This window comes from Vigna umbellata, chromosome 5 (genome assembly GCF_029865625.1).
Source record: "Vigna umbellata cultivar VRB3 chromosome 5, Vumbellata_1.0, whole genome shotgun sequence".
Lineage (NCBI taxonomy): Eukaryota > Viridiplantae > Streptophyta > Magnoliopsida > Fabales > Fabaceae > Vigna > Vigna umbellata.
The window spans coordinates 27355281-27375138 of record NC_142169.1 but is presented as its reverse complement, the minus strand read 5'-3'; the positions used below and the strand labels follow the sequence as shown (position 1 = coordinate 27375138).

General features: G+C 33.2%; 4 protein-coding genes across 10 annotated transcripts; 1 reads left to right on the top strand and 3 right to left on the bottom strand.

Moving 5' to 3' along the window:
* Positions 1-1176: 1176 nt before the first annotated feature.
* Positions 1177-4148, top strand: MOS11 (Protein MODIFIER OF SNC1 11). Of its 4 annotated transcripts, none has more exons than XM_047306828.2 (6): positions 1177-1616; positions 1784-1861; positions 1956-2084; positions 2182-2242; positions 2676-2735; positions 2867-4148. In XM_047306828.2, exons 1-5 carry the CDS (start codon positions 1342-1344, stop codon positions 2700-2702), a joined length of 570 nt encoding a protein of 189 aa, XP_047162784.1. In that variant the 5' UTR covers positions 1177-1341; the 3' UTR covers positions 2703-2735; positions 2867-4148. The 4 variants fall into 4 exon arrangements, with proteins under 4 accessions (XP_047162784.1, XP_047162783.1, XP_087972885.1 ...); XM_047306827.2 differs by having other exon boundaries at positions 2663-2735; XM_088116759.1 differs by lacking the exon at positions 2867-4148 and having other exon boundaries at positions 2593-2731.
* A 2685-nt stretch (positions 4149-6833) lies between these two features.
* On the bottom strand, positions 6834-7915 carry LOC124831890 (putative protein phosphatase 2C 38). The gene is made up of 3 exons (XM_088116760.1): positions 7777-7915; positions 7235-7471; positions 6834-7133 (listed from the first exon to the last, which is right to left on the bottom strand). Exons 1-3 carry the CDS (start codon positions 7843-7845, stop codon positions 6915-6917), a joined length of 525 nt encoding a protein of 174 aa, XP_087972886.1. The 5' UTR covers positions 7846-7915; the 3' UTR covers positions 6834-6914.
* LOC124831870 (pentatricopeptide repeat-containing protein At3g53360, mitochondrial-like) lies at positions 7883-11561 on the bottom strand. 4 transcript variants are annotated; one of them, XM_088116756.1, is made up of 3 exons: positions 8716-11561; positions 8327-8414; positions 7884-8021 (listed from the first exon to the last, which is right to left on the bottom strand). In XM_088116756.1, the coding sequence occupies exons 1-2, from the start codon at positions 10983-10985 to the stop codon at positions 8366-8368; spliced, it is 2319 nt and encodes a 772-aa protein (XP_087972882.1). In that variant the 5' UTR covers positions 10986-11561; the 3' UTR covers positions 7884-8021; positions 8327-8365. The 4 variants fall into 4 exon arrangements, with proteins under 4 accessions (XP_047161928.1, XP_087972882.1, XP_047161922.2 ...); XM_047305966.2 differs by lacking the exon at positions 7884-8021 and having other exon boundaries at positions 8333-8414; positions 8716-11039; positions 11192-11561; XM_088116757.1 differs by lacking the exon at positions 7884-8021 and having other exon boundaries at positions 8333-8414; positions 8716-10604; positions 11192-11561.
* A 1070-nt stretch (positions 11562-12631) lies between these two features.
* LOC124831900 (putative protein phosphatase 2C 38) lies at positions 12632-15213 on the bottom strand. The gene is made up of 5 exons (XM_047306001.2): positions 14643-15213; positions 14167-14558; positions 13492-13859; positions 13137-13373; positions 12632-13035 (listed from the first exon to the last, which is right to left on the bottom strand). The coding sequence occupies exons 2-5, from the start codon at positions 14453-14455 to the stop codon at positions 12817-12819; spliced, it is 1113 nt and encodes a 370-aa protein (XP_047161957.2). The 5' UTR covers positions 14456-14558; positions 14643-15213; the 3' UTR covers positions 12632-12816.
* Between the last annotated feature and the right edge of the window lie 4645 nt (positions 15214-19858).

Sequence of the window (19858 nt, the reverse complement as noted above, 5' to 3'; positions counted from 1 at the left end):
AGCTTGTGACATGTTTAGGATGAATGTTTATCTTGTGGGTGTAATATAATGTATGATGGAACTTTCTTTGATTAAGATGAATTGTTTATCCACTACCTTATCTTGCATATGTGTTGTCTATCTTTGTGTATGTTTTCTATTTTGCGATGATAACCTAAACGATGTGAGCTTAGGGAGGACATCCTTAAGGGGGTTCAACGTTTAATTGAGAGAAAAACCAACAGACAATCTTTGGTATGTGAAGAATACGATATCTTATTTTAGTAGATCAAAGTTTCTTGTAAGTTTTCATTTATGTACGTCATATTTTAGTAGTTTTATACTACTAAATTGGGAAATTATAAAAATAATAATATTTTACTTATATTTATTTATTTTTGATTTGAAAATTTTAATACATTATTACATTATCACCTTAAGTTTTTAGTAGTATATATACAATGAATGAAATGAATGATATGAAATAATAGAGTTAAGTGCATAAAAAAGGTATACTTGTTTGTATATATTACTAAATAAGAATGAAAAATTAAATTAAAAAAAATGTTCAAATATCTTTAATCAAAACATTCAATAGATAAGATTAAAATACAACAAAAATATAAACAAGTTAAAATAATGACTAACAGGTATTTTAATTCCTATAAATATATAATTAATTCGTTAGACAAATTTAAGAATTAAAACTAGTCATCATAATTTTTTTAGCACCTATGTAGTTTTATTTTGTGTATGTTAATAAAGAATTGATTAGAGTCTCGTATTTCTTGCAACTCCACGTCTCGTTTAGATGAATCCTTTAGAGATAAGAAAAAATCCCACTTAGAGTGAAAACCAGAGATTATGCCATTAATCATAAATTTTATAAATTAATTCTTACTCAGTTTATTTTGAGATGAGCACAAAAAATCAAATCACAAAAGTCAAATACGCCTTAAAGCTACAGATTAAACAATTCGATGGTCCCATACAAAGACTTTTGTTTGAAATAAAAAATAACTAAAACACAACATCTTTTAAAATAATGAGGTGCTCTAAGAAATTATGGGGTGCAGGAAGAAAAAAGACATTGTTTTGCATTTATTACTCCAGCCCAGGCCCAGTAGCCCACACAAATGAAAATGTAGGCGTAGGTAAGTATATATCGTGCTCCTCGGCTCTAATAATAAATAGAAAATCATTTGGCTGATTTTCGCAACTTAGAAAAGGAACGACAGAACAATTTCCCTTTGTCTTCGGAAGAGAAAGGAATCCCTTGCCAGCTGTAACTCTGTTTCGCTGCGTTTCATTCTCAGCTTCCCCGTTCGTTCCCTTGATTATTCGATTGATCTTTCCCTTCCAATGGCAACAGTCACTGACAACAATAACGCCAACCCTGCACCGGAAAACCCTAACAAAACCCTAGACCCCACCTTACCAGATCCAGTTCTTGTCGCCACGGAGGCTGCCGAAGATACCGACGCCACGGAGGCTGCCGAATCCAAGACTTCTCCGCCGCCCGAAGCCGGAAACGATGCCCCGCTCTCTGATATTCAGAAGAAGATTCGCCGCGCCGAGCGATTCGGCATTTCCGTCCAGCTCTCCGAGAAAGAGAAGCGCAATTCCCGAGCCGAAAGGTCAATTTCCATCCTTTTCAACAATTTGGTTTTTGAATGTACATTCTATAGTCGGTGTTGTTATCCTCTTTTTTTTTTCTGTCGGTGTTCATATATTGATTTATATACCCTAATTTTCTGTATCAAATATTAGTTTTATCTCAGTTGAGTGTTTTTTTCACGTGTAGGTTTGGCACTGCTCCCGCTTCTCAGGGATCAGAGCCGTCAAAATCTGAGGAGTTGAAGAGGAAGGCCAGGGCAGAGAGGTTCCACTTTTAAGTTTCCCTTTTTTTTTCTGACACGAACTTTTATTTTTCACTGTGAATGAAAATGAACACTGTTACTCATCCTGCTTCACAGATTTGGAATGCCTAGTCCTACTACAGCTGCAGATGAAGAGGCAAAGAAGAAAGCACGACTTGCTAGGTTTGCACCCGCTTCCAAAGTTGATCCTCTAGAAGAAGATAAAAGGAAAGCTAGAGCACTTAGGTGGGTGCTTGGCATAATTTGGTTTTCCCATGTCATGCTGCTTAAGAGATCGACCATGCATGGAGTCTTATTAGGTCTTTCGATTTTCTGTTCCCAGGTTTGCGAATTCATCATCAACTTCTATAGCTAGTGGTAATGGCGAAGGAAACATTGAGCCGGTAAGAACTTTTGGTCACTTCCAATGCTTTGAGTTATATAGAGACAAATTTACGGGTTTGTTTGTTTAATTTCTGTTTTCGAAACAGAGTTTAGTTTTCAAAACACAACTAATAAATGGTTGTTCAGACAGATGGTGCAGGACACGAAGTTTAGTGTAATTGAGGAAAATGTTGGAAAGAATGAAAAACTAAAGAACAATAGAAAACGTAACCCTAGTTTCTCTCTTTTAGTTTTAATATCATTTATTCTGGAAACAATTTTCCAAACTTATTAGATTTTGGATGAAGGATTTGATTTCCAAGCAATGAAAAATAAAATTACTTTGAGAACTGTTTCTTCTAATTAACAGTGAGAAGGGAATCAATGAAGTCCGATATTGTTGTGGTGATTGCTCTTTTTGTTGTGTTTCCAACTTGAAGGCTGCTATTGCAGGCAAAGCTGGAGGAGGTACCTGAATGACTGGTTGCGTAGTTAATTGTAGGAAATTTTCTTGTAAGTGAATGATCCTTTGCTCCTTATACCATCCTTTGTTTTTGTATGTTGCGTGTGTTCAATTCTAGCCTGATTTGTGATGTTAAATTCAAATTTTATTCATGAGATTTTTCCCTTGACTTTTTCTGCAGTTTTTAGTTTTTAGCAGTTCAAGATTTGCAGACCAACCTCCACATCATTTCTACTTTTCAGCGTATTAATCCTGGACACGTCTTTAATATGTTTGCTGATGCCTTTAGCTATGAGATAAAAGAGATTCAAGTGATCTGAAGAAACTTGTTTTCTATTTTAGTATTGGCTTCATAGGTGACAGCTTTGGGGTAATTTTGTCCATCTTCATTGGGTTACTTATCTTAAAATTTGCGGAAGTTTTGAATTTTGGAATCTACAGCTTAAAAGTCTAATGATCGAAGGTATGCAGGAACAAAGCTTTTGAAATTTCATCCACCCTCTGTTTCTAATGCATTGCTTATGAAATTTGCCTTTGTCATTGTGCCAGAAGGTAGTACCAGGTAGTTTTTTAAATCCAACATCATGCTGATCCAGTCTACTATTTAGGAAAATTATGTTGCTTAATATGTCGTTGAGTAATGATGATTGAATAAGAAAATATGCCCTCAAATAGAGGCATGTGCGCTGGATAAACTTGTTATATGCTGTTTACATTTTTTGGGCATTGTGGGGGAAGTGGGGGCTAGAGTTAGTTAATATGTCGTCATTAGTAATGTTTGATTCACTTCTCTTCTATGATTTTCCAATGGCTATAGTAGTAATTGCTCTTCAATCCAGGAAGAGGGGGGGGGGATCATGGGAATACTACTGTGGCTTGTGTGTGGAATTACTTTTCTTGGATCAGTGTTCTTTAACTTGTTAATGTGTGTTTATGCGTCATTAGCCATTTTTAGATTTTCATCGTGATTAGATCTTATGAGAGTTGTAGCTATTAATGCACATCGCATGGATTAGAAGCATGTTTCTCGAGAATGGATCAATGGATTATGTTTTGGTGCGTGTAGATATGTTAATTTGTTTGGTCTAGAGCTAGTGCACAACTTTAATGGATCAGCTGAATGTTAAAGCTCAAGTTCCTGGTATTATCTTCTGGCATTCAAGAAAAAAAATGAGGGTGAATACTGGTAAGCTGAATATTCGAAGTGAAACCCTGAAGGCGATGCTGGATTGTGTAAACGTTTTAATGGGTGTTTTAAAAATGGGTTTATTTTGAAGGCTGTGGCTTCCAATTTTTATCATCTTTGTTGTTGCTTTAAGATAAGTCAACCCGATGAAGATGTTTAGTAGTTTACTTGATTGCCATAATTTAGAGTTGCACATTTGTAGGGCTGGATGTGGAGGGAACTCTTTACATATTGTTTTAATATCACTCCCTTGTAATTTATATTTGAGCTTTTCGTATGTTCCAATGTTTGGAGGATAAAGTATTATGCTAGCTAGTATAAATGAATTCAACGACAATTACATAGTGCGATACACACACACACACACACTTAGAAGACGACCTTGCCAGATTTTGCATAGCATTTTTGAAATGCAATAAATTTTATGTAGCATCGCCATCTAAGATACCCTTCAAAATATAGTCTAGGGAGATCCATTAGAATCTAGGAATTTCCTTCTAATTCTCAATCAAAGGCCTCCAAAGTTATAAATATGTTGACAGTTTTTATTTGTTAGATCTTATTAGAAGTTATAAAATTAAGGATCACAATATAGTTGTGGCTTTCAAGTTTTATTCAATAATAGCATGTTAGGGTTTGTAGTTAACTGTCGTGTAAGTAGTTTTATTAATAATTTTATTTTTGTAATATCTATAATTCATAATTATCATATTTCATATCTTTTGAATGGTTTAAAATTTTAGTAAAATAGGTTTTTATATAATTGTGAACATCAACTGTTAAAAAGAAATGAAGGTTGAGTGTCCGTATAAATGATTGTATGATGGCGAAATGCAAAATATTGTGTGGGAGTCTTTCAGTAAGTACTTTTAAAACACAAGTTAGTAAGACATTTTCGTTACAATTTTTTTCTTCAATGTTGGCTCGTGAGGTGAGAAAAAGTTCATAATATTTGGTCTCTTTTGCAAAATATTCCTATACAAGACACCTTTAAATTTTTTTTAAAAAAAATTCATTTACTTTTAATTCTTTAATCTCTTTGATCACTAATATATTCATTGTTTCAATTTTTGTTTGCTATTCATATGAATAGTTAAAGTAGGTTTTCCACATGTTATTTATACACCAGGAAATTTAGACTATCCAAACTTAAAACGTAATCTTTTTCATTATTATTTAATGAATTCAGAAAATATTTATAATTAAGAGTAAAATAATTAGTGCATAAGATATTTTAGATTGGATCTTATGAAAAGAATTAAATTTAATTTTTAAATTAGGTCCTATAAATCATAAATAAAGAGGATAAGATTTATTTATCAAATTCTCAAACACCGCCATTAATTAAATTGAAAATTTGATCGCAAAGCAATTTGGTGGGTACATATGCTAACCCATAGCTGAGGTTGGAGTCCTGAAGGTGCAAGCTAATTTTGATGGAACATTGCAACTTCATTGCAGCAAAACCAATTAGGGTTCGTTTCATTTGTTAAATTCTAAAGGAACAGACAACACAATAATATTTGTCGAATGTTAATATAGTTTTTCTTCTCCTTCTATTTCTTTTCACTTTTATTCCTACTTTTAATTTGTTGTACATTCTCGGTCTCTTTTAGCTGTTTTCCTTCATTTATTTTATGTTTAGTTGTTTCCTTCATTTTGATTGTTTTAAGATTTATTTTGTAATTTTCACCTTATTATTCGTAACCCTAGTTGATTCTCACATAATTTGGTGTTCATTTGCTCCCATAATTTGGTGAAACTCTCAAGGTGAAGCTTGGTAATATTAATTAGGAATGAAAAAAAAAATTATTCATAAGTAAAATCTACTATAGATACTAAATAAATATATGTGAATAGTGAATTTGAATATTTAATTATCCTCTTGTTGACGAGTGAGCACCGGTATTACAACATCCAATCACAAATATCTACAATTTATTAATAATTATTGGCTAATTTTATTTTAATATTTAAAATGATCAAAATTAGTAAAAAAATATTAATTATTAAAAAACGTCAAATATCTCTATTTTTATTTAGATTGATGTAATTGAAGTTACTTTGATAAAAGTTAAATTTATATTTTTATGTAACTCATTTAATTTTTTTAGACCAAATTCATTTGTATTAATATTTTAGTGTGCAATTTTATTTGAATTATATTTTAAAATTAATTTTTATTTAAATTTATATGGTAATGAATTGTTTTTAAATAATTTTATTTAAAATATGTATATATTTAAATAGTCTATATACAGGTATTCATATACATCCGTATATATAAAAAAACCTGTAAATATATATTTTATGATATCCGAGGGACAAGTAACAGAACATATAACATGATAGATTTTTTAGACGGAATCGATAATAGATAGATAGTTCCGGTAACCGACTCGTTGTTATCCTAAGTTGTAACAAAGTATAAAAATTTCTTAAACGATCTTTTTTAGAGTGAAATACTCAGCTTTAATTCCTAGCTGCGGTTTATGCTTCAGTCACAATTTTGTGGATGAGTTTGGTGGGTATAGGAATTTATGCGAGTGGGAACTGCGCAACTATCTTAAAGTGAAGTGCATATTTTGTGTCTGTAGTGTGTTGGACTGTAATCGTTACTCACATTTTCAAAGACCTCACAGCAATGCTTAGAAGGACAATATAGTATGCGAATTACTAAGCTTAGCTGCTATCAGCCCTTGCTTGAACTTGAGCACATCTATGTCTCGTTAATGAATTCAACAAAGGAACAAAAGTAGGGACATTTCAACTTGCTTCTCTATAGTCATAACTGTTTTATTTTAGCTTCCACAGATGTAAATTTTTACTATTTCCTTAAATTCCTCTATCAGCGCAATGTCGGACTAATAACGCCAGTGCTTATTTGATCATATTTTAAGCTTCAACAATAATCAATCACAAACTGCTTCGCTCGAAGGACTTGAGAAGCATGCTGCTGCAGTTGTGGAAGTGTGATGTTATGTTATTTGACTATGTCGTTTCGGTAACAATTTTGTAAACAGGAAGAGCATGATTGTTTGAACTAAAAATTGGCTGAGCCACCTCCTCTGATTGAAAGAGGAGAAGCCAATAGAGAGCTATTATCTATGAGTTTGGGATTTAGATATACAACAATAACTGTAATATCATCGTGGAAGTGTCTCCTCACTCCTTCTTCTATCTTTTGCAGGTCTGACACTCTCATTTCTCTCTTCCTTGCTGCTTCTCGAAGTGCAGCTTTCACTAGTCGCCTACCAATACCCTGCAACATCAATTACCACCAACCATTAATATTCAGAAAGAACTTTTGCATGATAAAAGAACACAAACACATATCCTTTGCTGGAAGCAAAGGAACCTTACATTGCGTGGACTATTGCTGACTATATTCACAATTTCTTGGTTGCTAAGTTGCTCCCACAGACCATCAGAAGCAAAGACGAGAAATTGATCTTCAGGACCAAGTTTATGCATTGATATTTCTGGTTCATAGCTAAGAATTGGCTTAAAGAAGGGTTCGGGTAGTCTAAACTTATTCGGCAGAGGCTCCCTGTTAAATTCTTGTTTCTTCAGATATGCATCACCTATGGATCTTGAAACCTGCAAAGGCCAAATCTGTTAACTTTGAATTCTCATCTTTTTTCTTCTTGTAGCTTTTATAACATTCTCAACAATCATAACCAATTATTGTCACTTATTATCCTTAAGTAAATAAACAAATTAACTCTAGATTTTTTAAGGCTTTTTGCTTAAGGGTTTGGTTCCTGAATCTAACGTTAGATAACAATTATCTTCAGAGAAAATATAATGCTTTTTAACTTCTCAAATTTAACTTTGAAGAAAAGAAATAATTACTAAAATCTTATTCGTTAACAACTAGTGCTATGAATCTCTCGAATTTTTACCTGTACAAGGCCTTTCACACGCCAAAAATTGTGTTTCTTAATCATGATTTGTGGATCATATGGGTGCATTGTCTGAAGTTCATCTCAGACAATTGGATAGCTGTTGTTTCCCTTCTTGCTCTCTCTACTTTCCCCAACACCACCCTTGAGTCTCCTTCATTTTCAACATATAGCATGCCATTGCAAGGTTATCCCTTTGTATAACATTCTTTGATATGTCTAGTCTTGATGCTCAGCTGCAAAACCTGCTTTACACAGAAAAATGTACCACCACAACGATATTAACGGAGAACAAAATTATTTTTGTTTTTCAGCAAGGTTACTAAAGATCTATGTTTTCAATTTAACTTGTCCTTAAACATGATGTTAGCCAATATTAATAATTCGTGGATATAGGAAACAAAAGTCTCCATGAGAATAATACTAACTATAAATAATCCTTATACTTTTCTCATATCTAAACCAACATTAACATAGCTGCTGATACCAATTCTGTTGATATAAGCGGAGGCAGAATCAGGGAAATCATAATTGATCACACAATTCACACCTTTGAAATCCATTTACCGGGCAACCACATCCGTAGCAATCAAAACCCATGTTTTTCCAACTCTGAAGTTATCAACAGCATTTTCTCGCTATACAAAAATGTAAGAGATGAGAATTCATAAATCACAAAAAGAAAACTGCTAAATCAAAAACGACTAGTCCTTAGCCATTGGCGAGTGGAAGAAAACGAATAATTTAGGGGTATCTGTAATGATTCACTGCATTGCAGTTCCCCTTTAATTAGTATTACTATAATATAAAATGGGGATGATGATCAGATTCCACTCTAAAAATTAAGTGTCATTGACTCATTGGATCAGTAAAAGATCATCATATATATGGGAAGAATTATAACCATTGGGGAGAGCCTATCAAAAGCTAATGTCTAACCTTTGGCAAGGATCATAACCATGATCCAGCATCTGCAACCATAAATCTTCTAGCATAGTGTAGATTTTGCCGCTCTCTGGATGAGAACTGTCTTCTGAGAAGAACACGTGGATCTGATCCTTAAATTCTATCCAACTTTGACCAGGAACCTTCTGTACACCCATTTGTTTCATTAAATGCCTTAGTCTCGCAACTTCTTTCCAGTTGCCGGCAGAAGCATTTATATTAGAAAGTAGCACTAAAGCAGCTGAATTGCAAGGATCGAGTTTTAATATATTTTCTGCAGCTTCTTTTCCTATGTCAAAATTACCATGAGTTTTACAGGAAGCGAGTAGAGTTTTCCATGTAGTAATGTCAGGATCAAATCCCGTTTTCTTAATAAAATTCTCTGCTTCATACAAGCATCCAGCACGAGCAAGCAAATCAACCATGCAAGAAACATGCTCTCTTGTTGGTGCAATACCAAGTTCCACTTCCATGGTTTTATACAAGTGCAAACCTTCCTCCACCAATCCAATGTGACTGCATGCACTGAGAACCCCCAGATACGTGACCTCATTAGGCTGGACACCAAGATTCCTCATCATTCTAAAGAGATTAAGAGCTTCATGGCCAAGTCCAAACTGAGCATAGCCAACAATTAAACTACTCCACGAGACAATATCAAGGTTCTGGGTTGAATCAAAAACATCACGGGCATGTTTAAGTGATCCACACTTAGCATACATGTCAATCAGTCTATTGCGGACGGAAACATCAACCACTAGCCCACTTTTAACAGTAAAGCAATGGACTTGATTCCCAACTTCTAGAGATGCCAATTCTGCACAAGTACCTAATATGGTAGTTATGGTGATATTATCAGGCTTATTTTCAGAAAAGAGCATTAGCTTAAATAATCTAAAAGCCTCTCCTGCATGTTTGTGCTGCAAGCATGCTGATAGAATTGCATTCCAGGAAACTAAATTGGCTCTTTTACCCAAATATGTGAAAACATTGAATGCATCATGTAGACTTGAACACTTTGTGTACATCGTCAACAAAGAGTTGCATACAGCTGCTTCCTTATCTAAACCTACTTTAATAATGTAAGAATGCATTTGCATGACTTGGTTACGTGTCAAAAAGCTCCCACAAGGACAGAGTAAGGAGAGAAAAGTAATGTCATCTGGGAGCAATCCTGTATGCATCATCTGGCGAAAAAATGATACTGCTTCATTAACATGACCACTGTCAGAAAATGCTGCAATAATTGCATTCCATGACACTAAATCCGGGCTTTCAATTTGATAAAATGCCCTTTCTGCCAAAGGTAAGAATCCAAATTTTGCATACATGTCACAGAGGGAGCACCCGGCAAAAATGTTCCTCCCTAAACCAAATTTAGCGCAGACTCCATGAATCTGCCGTCCAAATTCTGGTTCGAGAAGGCTTCCGCAAGCACTGAATACACTGCCAAATATAAACTCATTTGGTTGATAAACAGATTGCCTGAGCATATCTCTGAAAACATATAAAGCTTCTATGTCATTACGAAGTTGAGTAAACCCTGTAATCATAGAAGCCCAGGAAATTAAATCCTTCGAGGAAATCATAGCAAACACACCCGAGGCATGTGCAATTTGTCCAAACTTCGTATACATTGATATAAGAGCGTTTTGTGCAATTAAGTGATGATCATACCCTGATTTAATGACTTGACCATGTAGTTGTCTGCCTAAGTCTATATCTGCCCCAATGCAGCAAGCCTTAATGATGCTTCCAAATGTAAATTGGTCTGGGAGATAACCTGATCGCAGCATTTGAATATACATGATGATGGCATTATTCTCTTCATCATTCTTCATGTATCCGGAGATCATTATAGTCCAAGAGACCACATTACGCAGCTGCATAGCATCAAAAACTTTTCTAGCATCCTTCAAAGAACCACATTTTGCATACATATTAATAATATGATTTTGGAGAACAAGGTCTGGCTGACACTTGGATTTTGAAATGTGATCATGGATTTTCTTGCCGTAATTTAGAGATCTAAAGTTGGTACAGGCCAGTATTAGATTCGCATACGTGCTTGGTTCAAGGTGGATACTCGATTTCTCTAGATTGAAATTAAATGCATCAAGTGCTTCTTTGTAATGCTGTTGCTTGCACATCAAGTTGATGTAATTGTTGGTTGATAAGTTTGTACTGAGACTGGAGACTACTCTTGTTGATACAATAGGTCTTGTACAATTATATATACATCGAATTTGGCTTGGAATGATCATTGGCAGGGGATATCGACAAAGCAAGTGAAGTTCTTCTTATTGTTGAGAATCTTACTGGGTGTGGTGTCAGGATAATGAAGTGGACACAAATGAGTGTTTGTGATTAATGAAATAAAAAATCCATAATTAGATGAACCCAGTGGGAACACTTATGTAAAGCCAGGTATTGGACGAATATCAAGAAACCGCATATGATTATGTAGTACCTGGGCGCAGTGTTGTTAAAATCGCGAGTAAACTCGCAAACTCGTACGGTCCTGCGAGTTTACATCACCAAGCGAGCTGACGCGGAGGCTGGAAGATAGGAGCAATTATGCGAGGGTGCTCGCTGGATCCGAGGACCATGCGCCGTGTCGATCTTTCTGGTAGGGTTCTGTTTCGCATATCAGAACCAGAGGAGAAGGCCCACACGAGGCACAAGCTTCACGACGACCATTCTTGAAACCGCAGTCCCACTCACCGGCGGCTGCTGCCTTCGCACTTACCGGAACTCGCCGCCCTCGCTGCGCTCTGTTTACTCTTTTTTCTTTCCCGCCTCTATTGCTTTTGGTCTTCTGGGTTCTGACAAGAGTTGAAAAAATTGGCATGAAATTCTTTATGAATTTGTAAATTTGTTAGTTATTTTTATATGAACATTTTATAAATTATGAATTTTGTTAATAGTATTATGGACTATTTTATAATTTTCATAATATACTTATTTATGATTTTAATAATATACTTATTTATAAATATAATATTTTATATATTGGTAACTCTAACAAATGAAGTTAGGATTTTTTACATATTTTTTTTTTCCGTTCCTCCTATTATTCTGGAAATAGACATCACTGTTGTACTAATTACCAGTGAAAAGGGAATCAAAGAAGTCCAATATTATAGTTTTGACTGCTATTTTTGTTTGGTTTCAAACTAGAAGGCTGCTATTGCTGGCAAAGCTAGAGGAGGTACCTGAATGAGTTAATTGTAGGAATTTTTCTTGTAAGTGAATAGTCCATTGCTCCTTATGCCATCCTTTCTAGCTTGGCTTGTGATGTTAAATTCAATTTTCATTCATGAGATTTTTTCTCTTACTTTTTCTGCAGTATTTAGATTTTAGCAGTTCAATATTAATTCTGGATACGTCTTTAATTTGTTTGATGATAACTTCCTCTATAAGATAAAAGAGACTCAAGTTATCTGAAGAAGCTTTTTTCTATTTGTTCTTGTGTTAGCTTCGTAGCTCATTTTGGAATCTACAGCTTGAAAGCTTAATGAACGTTGCAGAAACAAAGCTTTTGAAATTTCATCACCCTCTGTTTCTAATGCATTGCCTTTCGCTTGTTCCAATGTTTGCATGATAAAATATTACACTAGATTATGCGCGACATTTTTGAAATGCAGTAGACACATGTGCATTTAATTTAATGTAGCATCGCCATCCAAGATACCACCAAAATGATCGTTTAGGGAGATCGAGTATAATCTAGGAATGAATTTGAGCACATTTATTTCTCGTTAATCAATTCAACAACGGAACAAAAGTTGGAAATTCAACTTGCTTCTTTATAGTCATAACTGTAGATGTAAATTTTTACTATTTCCTTAAATTCCTGTATCAGCACAATGTCAGACAAATAACGCTTGTGCTTGTTTTCTTTAGCATCTTGAGAAAAGGTTTTGAGAAATTTATTTGATCATATTTTAAGCTTCAACAATAATCAATCACAAACTGCTTCGCTCGAAGGACTTGAGAAGCATGCTGCTGCAGTTGTGGAAGTGTGATGTTATGTTATTTGACTATGTCGTTTCGGTAACAATTTTGTAAACAGGAAGAGCATGATTGTTTGAACTAAAAATTGGCCGAGCCACCTCCTCTGATTGAAAGAGGAGAAGCCAATAGAGAGCTATTATCTATGAGTTTGGGATTTAGATATACAACAATAACTGTAATATCATCGTGGAAGTGTCTCCTCACTCCTTCTTCTATCTTTTGCAGGTCTGACACTCTCATTTCTCTCTTCCTTGCTGCTTCTCGAAGTGCAGCTTTCACTAGTCGCCTACCAATACCCTGCAACATCAATTACCACCAACCATTAATATTCAGAAAGAACTTTTGCATGATAAAAGAACACAAACACATATCCTTTGCTGGAAGTAAAGGAACCTTACATTGCGTGGACTATTGCTGACTATATTCACAACTTCTTGGTTGCTAAGTTGCTCCCACAGACCATCAGAAGCAAAGACGAGAAATTGATCTTCAGGACCAAGTTTATGCACTGATATTTCTGGTTCATAGCTAAGAATTGGCTTAAAGAAGGGTTCGGGTAGTCTAAACTTATTCGGCAGAGGCTCCCTGTTAAATTCTTGTTTCTTCAGATATGCATCACCTATGGATCTTGAAACCTGCAAAGGCCAAATCTGTTAACTTTGAATTCTCATCTTTTTTCTTCTTGTAGCTTTTATAACCTTCTCAACAATCAACAAGGAACCACTTAATGCTACGAATCTCTCTAATTTTTACCTGTATGAGGCCTTTCACACGCCAAACATTGTGTTTCTTAACCACGATTTGTGGATCATAGGGGTGCCTTGTCCGAACTTCATCTCTCTCCATTTGGATGTTAACGTTGTGCTCTGCAGACAATTGGATAGCTGTTGTTTCCCTTGTTGCTCTTTCTACTCTCCCCAGCACCACCCTCGAGTCTCCTGCATTTGCAACATATAGCATGCCATTGCAAATTATCCCTGCCAAACAACATGTACCGGTAGATGCAATCTGTGGTTTGCTTAGCCACTGTTTCTTCACAACAGACAGAAAACCCTCTTCTGTTGCAGAAAAGGCCCTTTGTATAACATTCTCTGATATGCCTTGATGCTCAGCTGCGAAACCTGCTTTACACAGAAAAGAGTTTATTAAACTTCTATGGATGTTTGTTTCTATTTGACTTTCAAATAGGTCCTTACGTTTAAAATCATTAACAATTTCAGTTTTCACTGCCAAAAATATGGTCCAAATTATGCTACTTTGCAGTTGTGGTCCAAGTAATGGATTTAGTTTCAGAATATTGGGGTCAAGCAAGAAAATACTAATGGATTTTCACAGTCTTCAATTCATTCGAAAAGCATCAGAGAAAAAAATATTGTTCTTCCAGTAAACACACATATGGTTATAGTAAAAGTTGAGGGCATATCATACTCTTGACATTGGCGAAGAGATTGTCACTGACAAACTGTGAGGCTGCGGAACCACCATGGCCATCGTATACACCAATAAATGTTCCTTGAGGACCCAGATAGTCAGAAGTCAAGGGTCCAGATTCAAGTTGGCTACGATCCTCCAATGAACTATTTGCTTGAATCACAGCCATTGAGAATTCCCCATAAAGATGGTTTCCCAAATCCTTGTACCATAGCAGTCCCTCAACTCTCCCATTTACATCTCCATCATCACCCACAGAAGCTGGCTTCCAGCAGAATCTAACCATACTTTTTTTTTCAGACCCTTAAAGTAATAAAATACGAAGAAGTTTTCTTCAGCTGCTTATGCTTCACACGGTCTCTTATCCTGAAGTTATATTATATATATACCTAGGAAAAGCAGACATCATAGGATAAGAACAAATTTTAGCTAAAAGCCAAATTGGTATGGGGCAAACTAACTGAGAAGTATACCTTGGGATGACAAGCCAAGTAACTCTCATGCAAGTTCAGAGAATACTGAGGCCTTTTGGTGGTATGTACCTTGAACCTGAGCAGCATGCATTCGGAACTTCTCTGTGTGCCAATTTTCAGCAGCAGACTTAGCTGTAAAAGCACATAAATTTTCGATATGGCAGAGTTGGTCTAAGATTTGAGTGATAAAAGGGAGCAATGGATAAGAAAAGGGGTTTTGGATGTTTTTGACAGAGGATCTTGAGAGCACTGAGACTAGATCTAAGATCAGAAAATGAAAAGAGATTTAAACTACAAACTCTGACAATGTAACTCATGTCCTTTCATTTGTCCCACATGATTTTAATGTTCTGAGGCCATGTGGGTTTCCAAAAGCCTTTCATGGCTAGGATTTCAGTTCCATCACATTAAAAAGGTATAATCCTAAGTGTTAGGTAACTTTGCTTGTCTACCTCTTCCACTTTCCATTTTTCTGGGTAAACGTCGACTTTTCCCTGCTTTAACTTTCGTGATAATGCATGACTTTACCAATCTAGAGTCTAGGACCCACGGGTTTTCTCACCCTTTACCATCATGGGTTCATGCACTTGATTTTTCCTCTCTAATACTTATCTCCACATTTCTGCTACATATCACTTTGTTTAACTCTGCAATACTTTCCTATACGTCTGAGTTGTAACAAAACATAAAAATCTAGGTAAGTGTAAATATGTGATAAAGAAAAATTGGAAACTGAACAACACAACATAAAATATGTCCAAAAAGTGGTCCTTTAACACTTTTTTCCACAAACATGTTCCGGGGTGGTCAAATAAGTAAAATGGCAAAGTTCACTTTGGCTTTAACCTAACAAATTTAACCAGGAAAAGAAAAATGGACTCTTATCATATCCAGTATCTGCCAATACAGTACCAAATTCATTCACCCAATTTCTCCTGTGTGGTCATTTCATTTTTCTGTCACCGACTCACTGCATAATGATCTGTATTATTCTGATATTTTCTTTTTGTTTTTGCAGTCAAAAACCTCACCTACCAGCATACATCATGGTCTAATAAACCCTGCAACATTTTCATTTCATAAATACTATTTTCTGGATACAACTTTGTTAGGCAAAGACTAATCCTTGTCTTAAACAGATATTTAAATCCTAACTGGCTGAGACTAATCCATGTCCTAATAAACACAACCCTTTTGGTGTATAAGGTTTGAAAGCTATGATTGAGAAGGGTGAGGAGAGAGTGCAGCTGTAGACATCAGAAAAGGTATATACGCGGATGAAGACAACTTGGAACTTGAAATGATGCATGCATTCACTGTATGAAACAACAGAGTATGGTTTTCAAATTCCGTCAACTTCAATATTAGTGGTGATATGATAATTTGGTGAAGGTGTATTAGTTAGCGAGCAATAGTTTATGGAAAGAGAAGTGGGTATAGAAGGATTTGTCGATTATATATTGTGGTTATGGATAGTAGCAAAGTGAATGATGGTTTTGCATGGGTTCCACCTATAATAAATTTGGATGCGTGCTCTTCAGAGAATAGTTAGAAAACAGGACGCATGATAGAACATATATATAGTATTTAGCAGATTTTCAATGAATAGTCAGGCTAGCAGGTGGCCTTGTCAACTCAACCTCACTCAATATGGAAACATGTAAAACATACATCCAAATTAAATTATTCATCGTTTTAACATCAATTCATATCCTCACATTTTATTTATTTTTAATTATTTTAAAATTAAATTTTATATATACAAGATAGACCAAGTTGACATGTTTGAACTGAATCACTGATTCAGACCTATCGTTTCTTATTTTTTTACTATATTTCATCAAGTTCTCTGTTTCAAGCAAGGGTTCAGGTAATTTTAATACCTTTTTCTTTCTAATGAATTTCACCTTTAATTAAGAATTAAGTCAATTGTAAAGTTAGATATTTTCAATTCAACTTTTATTACAAATTTTATTTTATTTCGTGTTTAAATTTTTTATAATTTTAAATTGAGTAGATGTGGTTTGATTTTGCATTGCTGTTATCTTGTATCGTCATTATTTATGTGTCTCCACACGAACAATAAAAAAACCAGTTCAATTAAGTTTCTATTAGAAAAATAATTTACTACATTTAGTGCCAAAATTCTTTATATATTTTGATGTCAAGTGAAGTACGTAACTGATTACATTTAGCATTTAAGGCTTAGAATCTTAATTATAAAAATTTACATTGTTTGATTTTTTTCTTTTTAAATTAAATACAAACAAAAATCAAACAACCAATGTGTAGAAACCAAACATTGTCATTTGGTAAAACAATTAGTTTTAGGAATTTTATTTTTTTATTGCTAAGTTCGTGATATTATGCTTAGACAACAAAATAAATCTGTTTTGTTGTTTTAGTTTATAACAGGGACTCAATTAAAAATATAACAGATTTAGACATTAAATAGAATAATTTTTTTAACAAAGATTCCATTGAAAATATAGAACCTACGAGATATTTTAATTATTTTGTTTTTTTTTTCTTTTTAAAATGAAGACATGATGATGATCATGACAAAATCAAACTGTAAAATTAATTAAAAAGTTATAAAAGTTTTGAACGTTCAATATAATTTTTTTAATTAAAATGGAAATGTATGGCATAGTTAAAATTTTATTATGCCAGTAAAATAGTAAGTAATACTAACTACACTTACTCATATCATCAAAATAATTTTAATTTTTTTACCCATAATACATATTATGGAAATTTATTGTGAACTAAATTTCTAAGAAATTAATAGTATACTTGTGTCTTAAGATAACTGTATTTTTGGATTTGATTTATTTGTCACAACAAGTTTGTTTGGAGAATTGACTTTGATTAACTTTTGTGATTTTGAACTAGTCAAGTGTTTGAATTAATATGTCCAATATATATAATCATTAACTCTTAATCTAATTTATAATAATTGAATCATTAAAAATTTAATTAAGAGAATTATTTTGAGGATGAAACATATTAAATAAGTTTAATATAAACCTACTTTTGTTTTTGCATACCAAATATTTAGGTACCTAATAGATTATAGAAATTGTGTTTAAGACTATTAATTTTTCTTTCTTTCACTTCTATTATTATGCTTTTAATAAAAAAATTAATACTTTTACGTTTATGTTTTTGTCCTTCGATGTATTTTTACAGTAATAAACTATTATATGTTGACTATCTAAAATTATATATTAAATTCTAAAAACAAAAATGTCACAGAACTGAAATTTATTCAAGCCATTTATTTATTAATAGATTAAAAAATGAAACAATGGATAACGGAATTCATTAAGACTGTGATAGAGAAACACATGGTTCTTGATCTTTAAAATCCTGCATGTACGACAAGATTAAACAGTGTTTTCTTTTTCAATAATGGATTTCATAAATGAAATCGTACATATGACTTCAAAACCATAACTTAATATAATAATAAGTTCATATTATTTTATTCGGTGAAAAATGTTCATATTATATTATGTAACTCTCCATAAAAATAAATATAAATGATTTTGCATTAAGACTTTAAAAAATGAGCCGCACGTCCATCCATGTAATTTTTTATAACGATCCATTTTCTCTAGTTGTAAATTCGTGAAGAAATATATTTGAGGTGATTAATTATTTAAAAAACGTAGAATATATGAATTAATTCCTGAAATATTTTATTTACCGATAGAATATTAAAAGTAAATTTAAATGATTGACAATCTATTCTTAGATTTGAAGGTGTGAGAGGTCAATTTCATATTTAAGAGTTTGGAAGATCTGAACTTGTAGGAAAAACTTTGCAACGAAATTTTTAATAATAGAATAACACTAGTACATGGGATGCTCGATTATTAGAACGCATGTTACTCGTATGGGTCAATTTTTGGTCTTTCTTTCTGAAGCAACTCATCATGCTTTCTTTATTTCCAAGGTGCTAAGACTAGAATGCCCAACAACTCTTTAACTAGTTTATTATACTCCAATGCCTTCAATAATATTTTTATTATCATATATATTTTTTAAGTTAAATTCAGTCTTATAAATTAAATTTTTTAAATAAAGTTTTCACGTATTTATATTTTGAATGCGAAATAGACGTTAATAAGTAATTTGATAGAAACTTATGAGTACGTCTAATAATATAACAAATTTTATTAAAAGAAATTTTTTGATGACTCTATTATCATTTTAAGAAATAGATTTTAAATCTAATTTAATTATAAACTAATAATATTTATAATCATTTATATATTATAAATTCATTAATTAATATAAGTTTTTAACATTTTTTCAAACTAATTCGTCAAGAACCATTTTTCCACTTCGGTATAATCCTTCCATTGTTTCAATTATTTGTGAAAGTGACATTCAACTTGCCTCATATAATATGGTTTTGATTTGATGTTAATGATTATGTGACACCCATATCTCCAAATTACTTTCATATCCCTAATTTTTAATTTTAGAAACCTCAACCATAATTCTTGATAATTGGTTTTCAGATTTGTGTAAATCTTTTCCATTTGAGGCCAACAAAGCCAATATTTACTTCATGAAGGATTTTGTTAATATCGTGAAAGAAAAAAATGATAATAATTGAGAAAGGGATTGATGGAAAAAAGACAAGAACAATGCGATCCAAGAAATTTGAAAGATGGAAAAGAATTAATGTATAAGTTAAAGAAGTGTTAAATTTATGTATTGAAATTTCACATGATTAGAACATAATAGTTTACGTACGAAATGATTTCACATGTTGGGTAATCAAATTTGTGTAAACATAACATGTTTACGTATGTAATGATTTTGGTGATGTTTGTGGGAAGAGAAAGAAATAAGGCATAAAGGAAATTTGAATTGAAAGGTGGAGAGTGAAGTCCTATAAGTGTAAAATTGGTGCATTTTGTGTATCATATAACATGTTAATAATTATGTGTGTTGTCCTATTTGTAGTGTGAAAGGTGAGGCATAGCAAATGACACCATTCATGTTACCACATTTGTTATTTCCCCTACTAATGTCACTGCCAAATCTTCTATTCCATTTCTTTCTAATCATTATTTATAAATAAGGCTAAGATCATCTCATTTCAATATTTTGTTTTAGATAATTTAAATTTACTAAATTGTACTTTTGTTAATTGAATAAAATATTTCAATTACCAATATATGTAAAAATTATTTTAA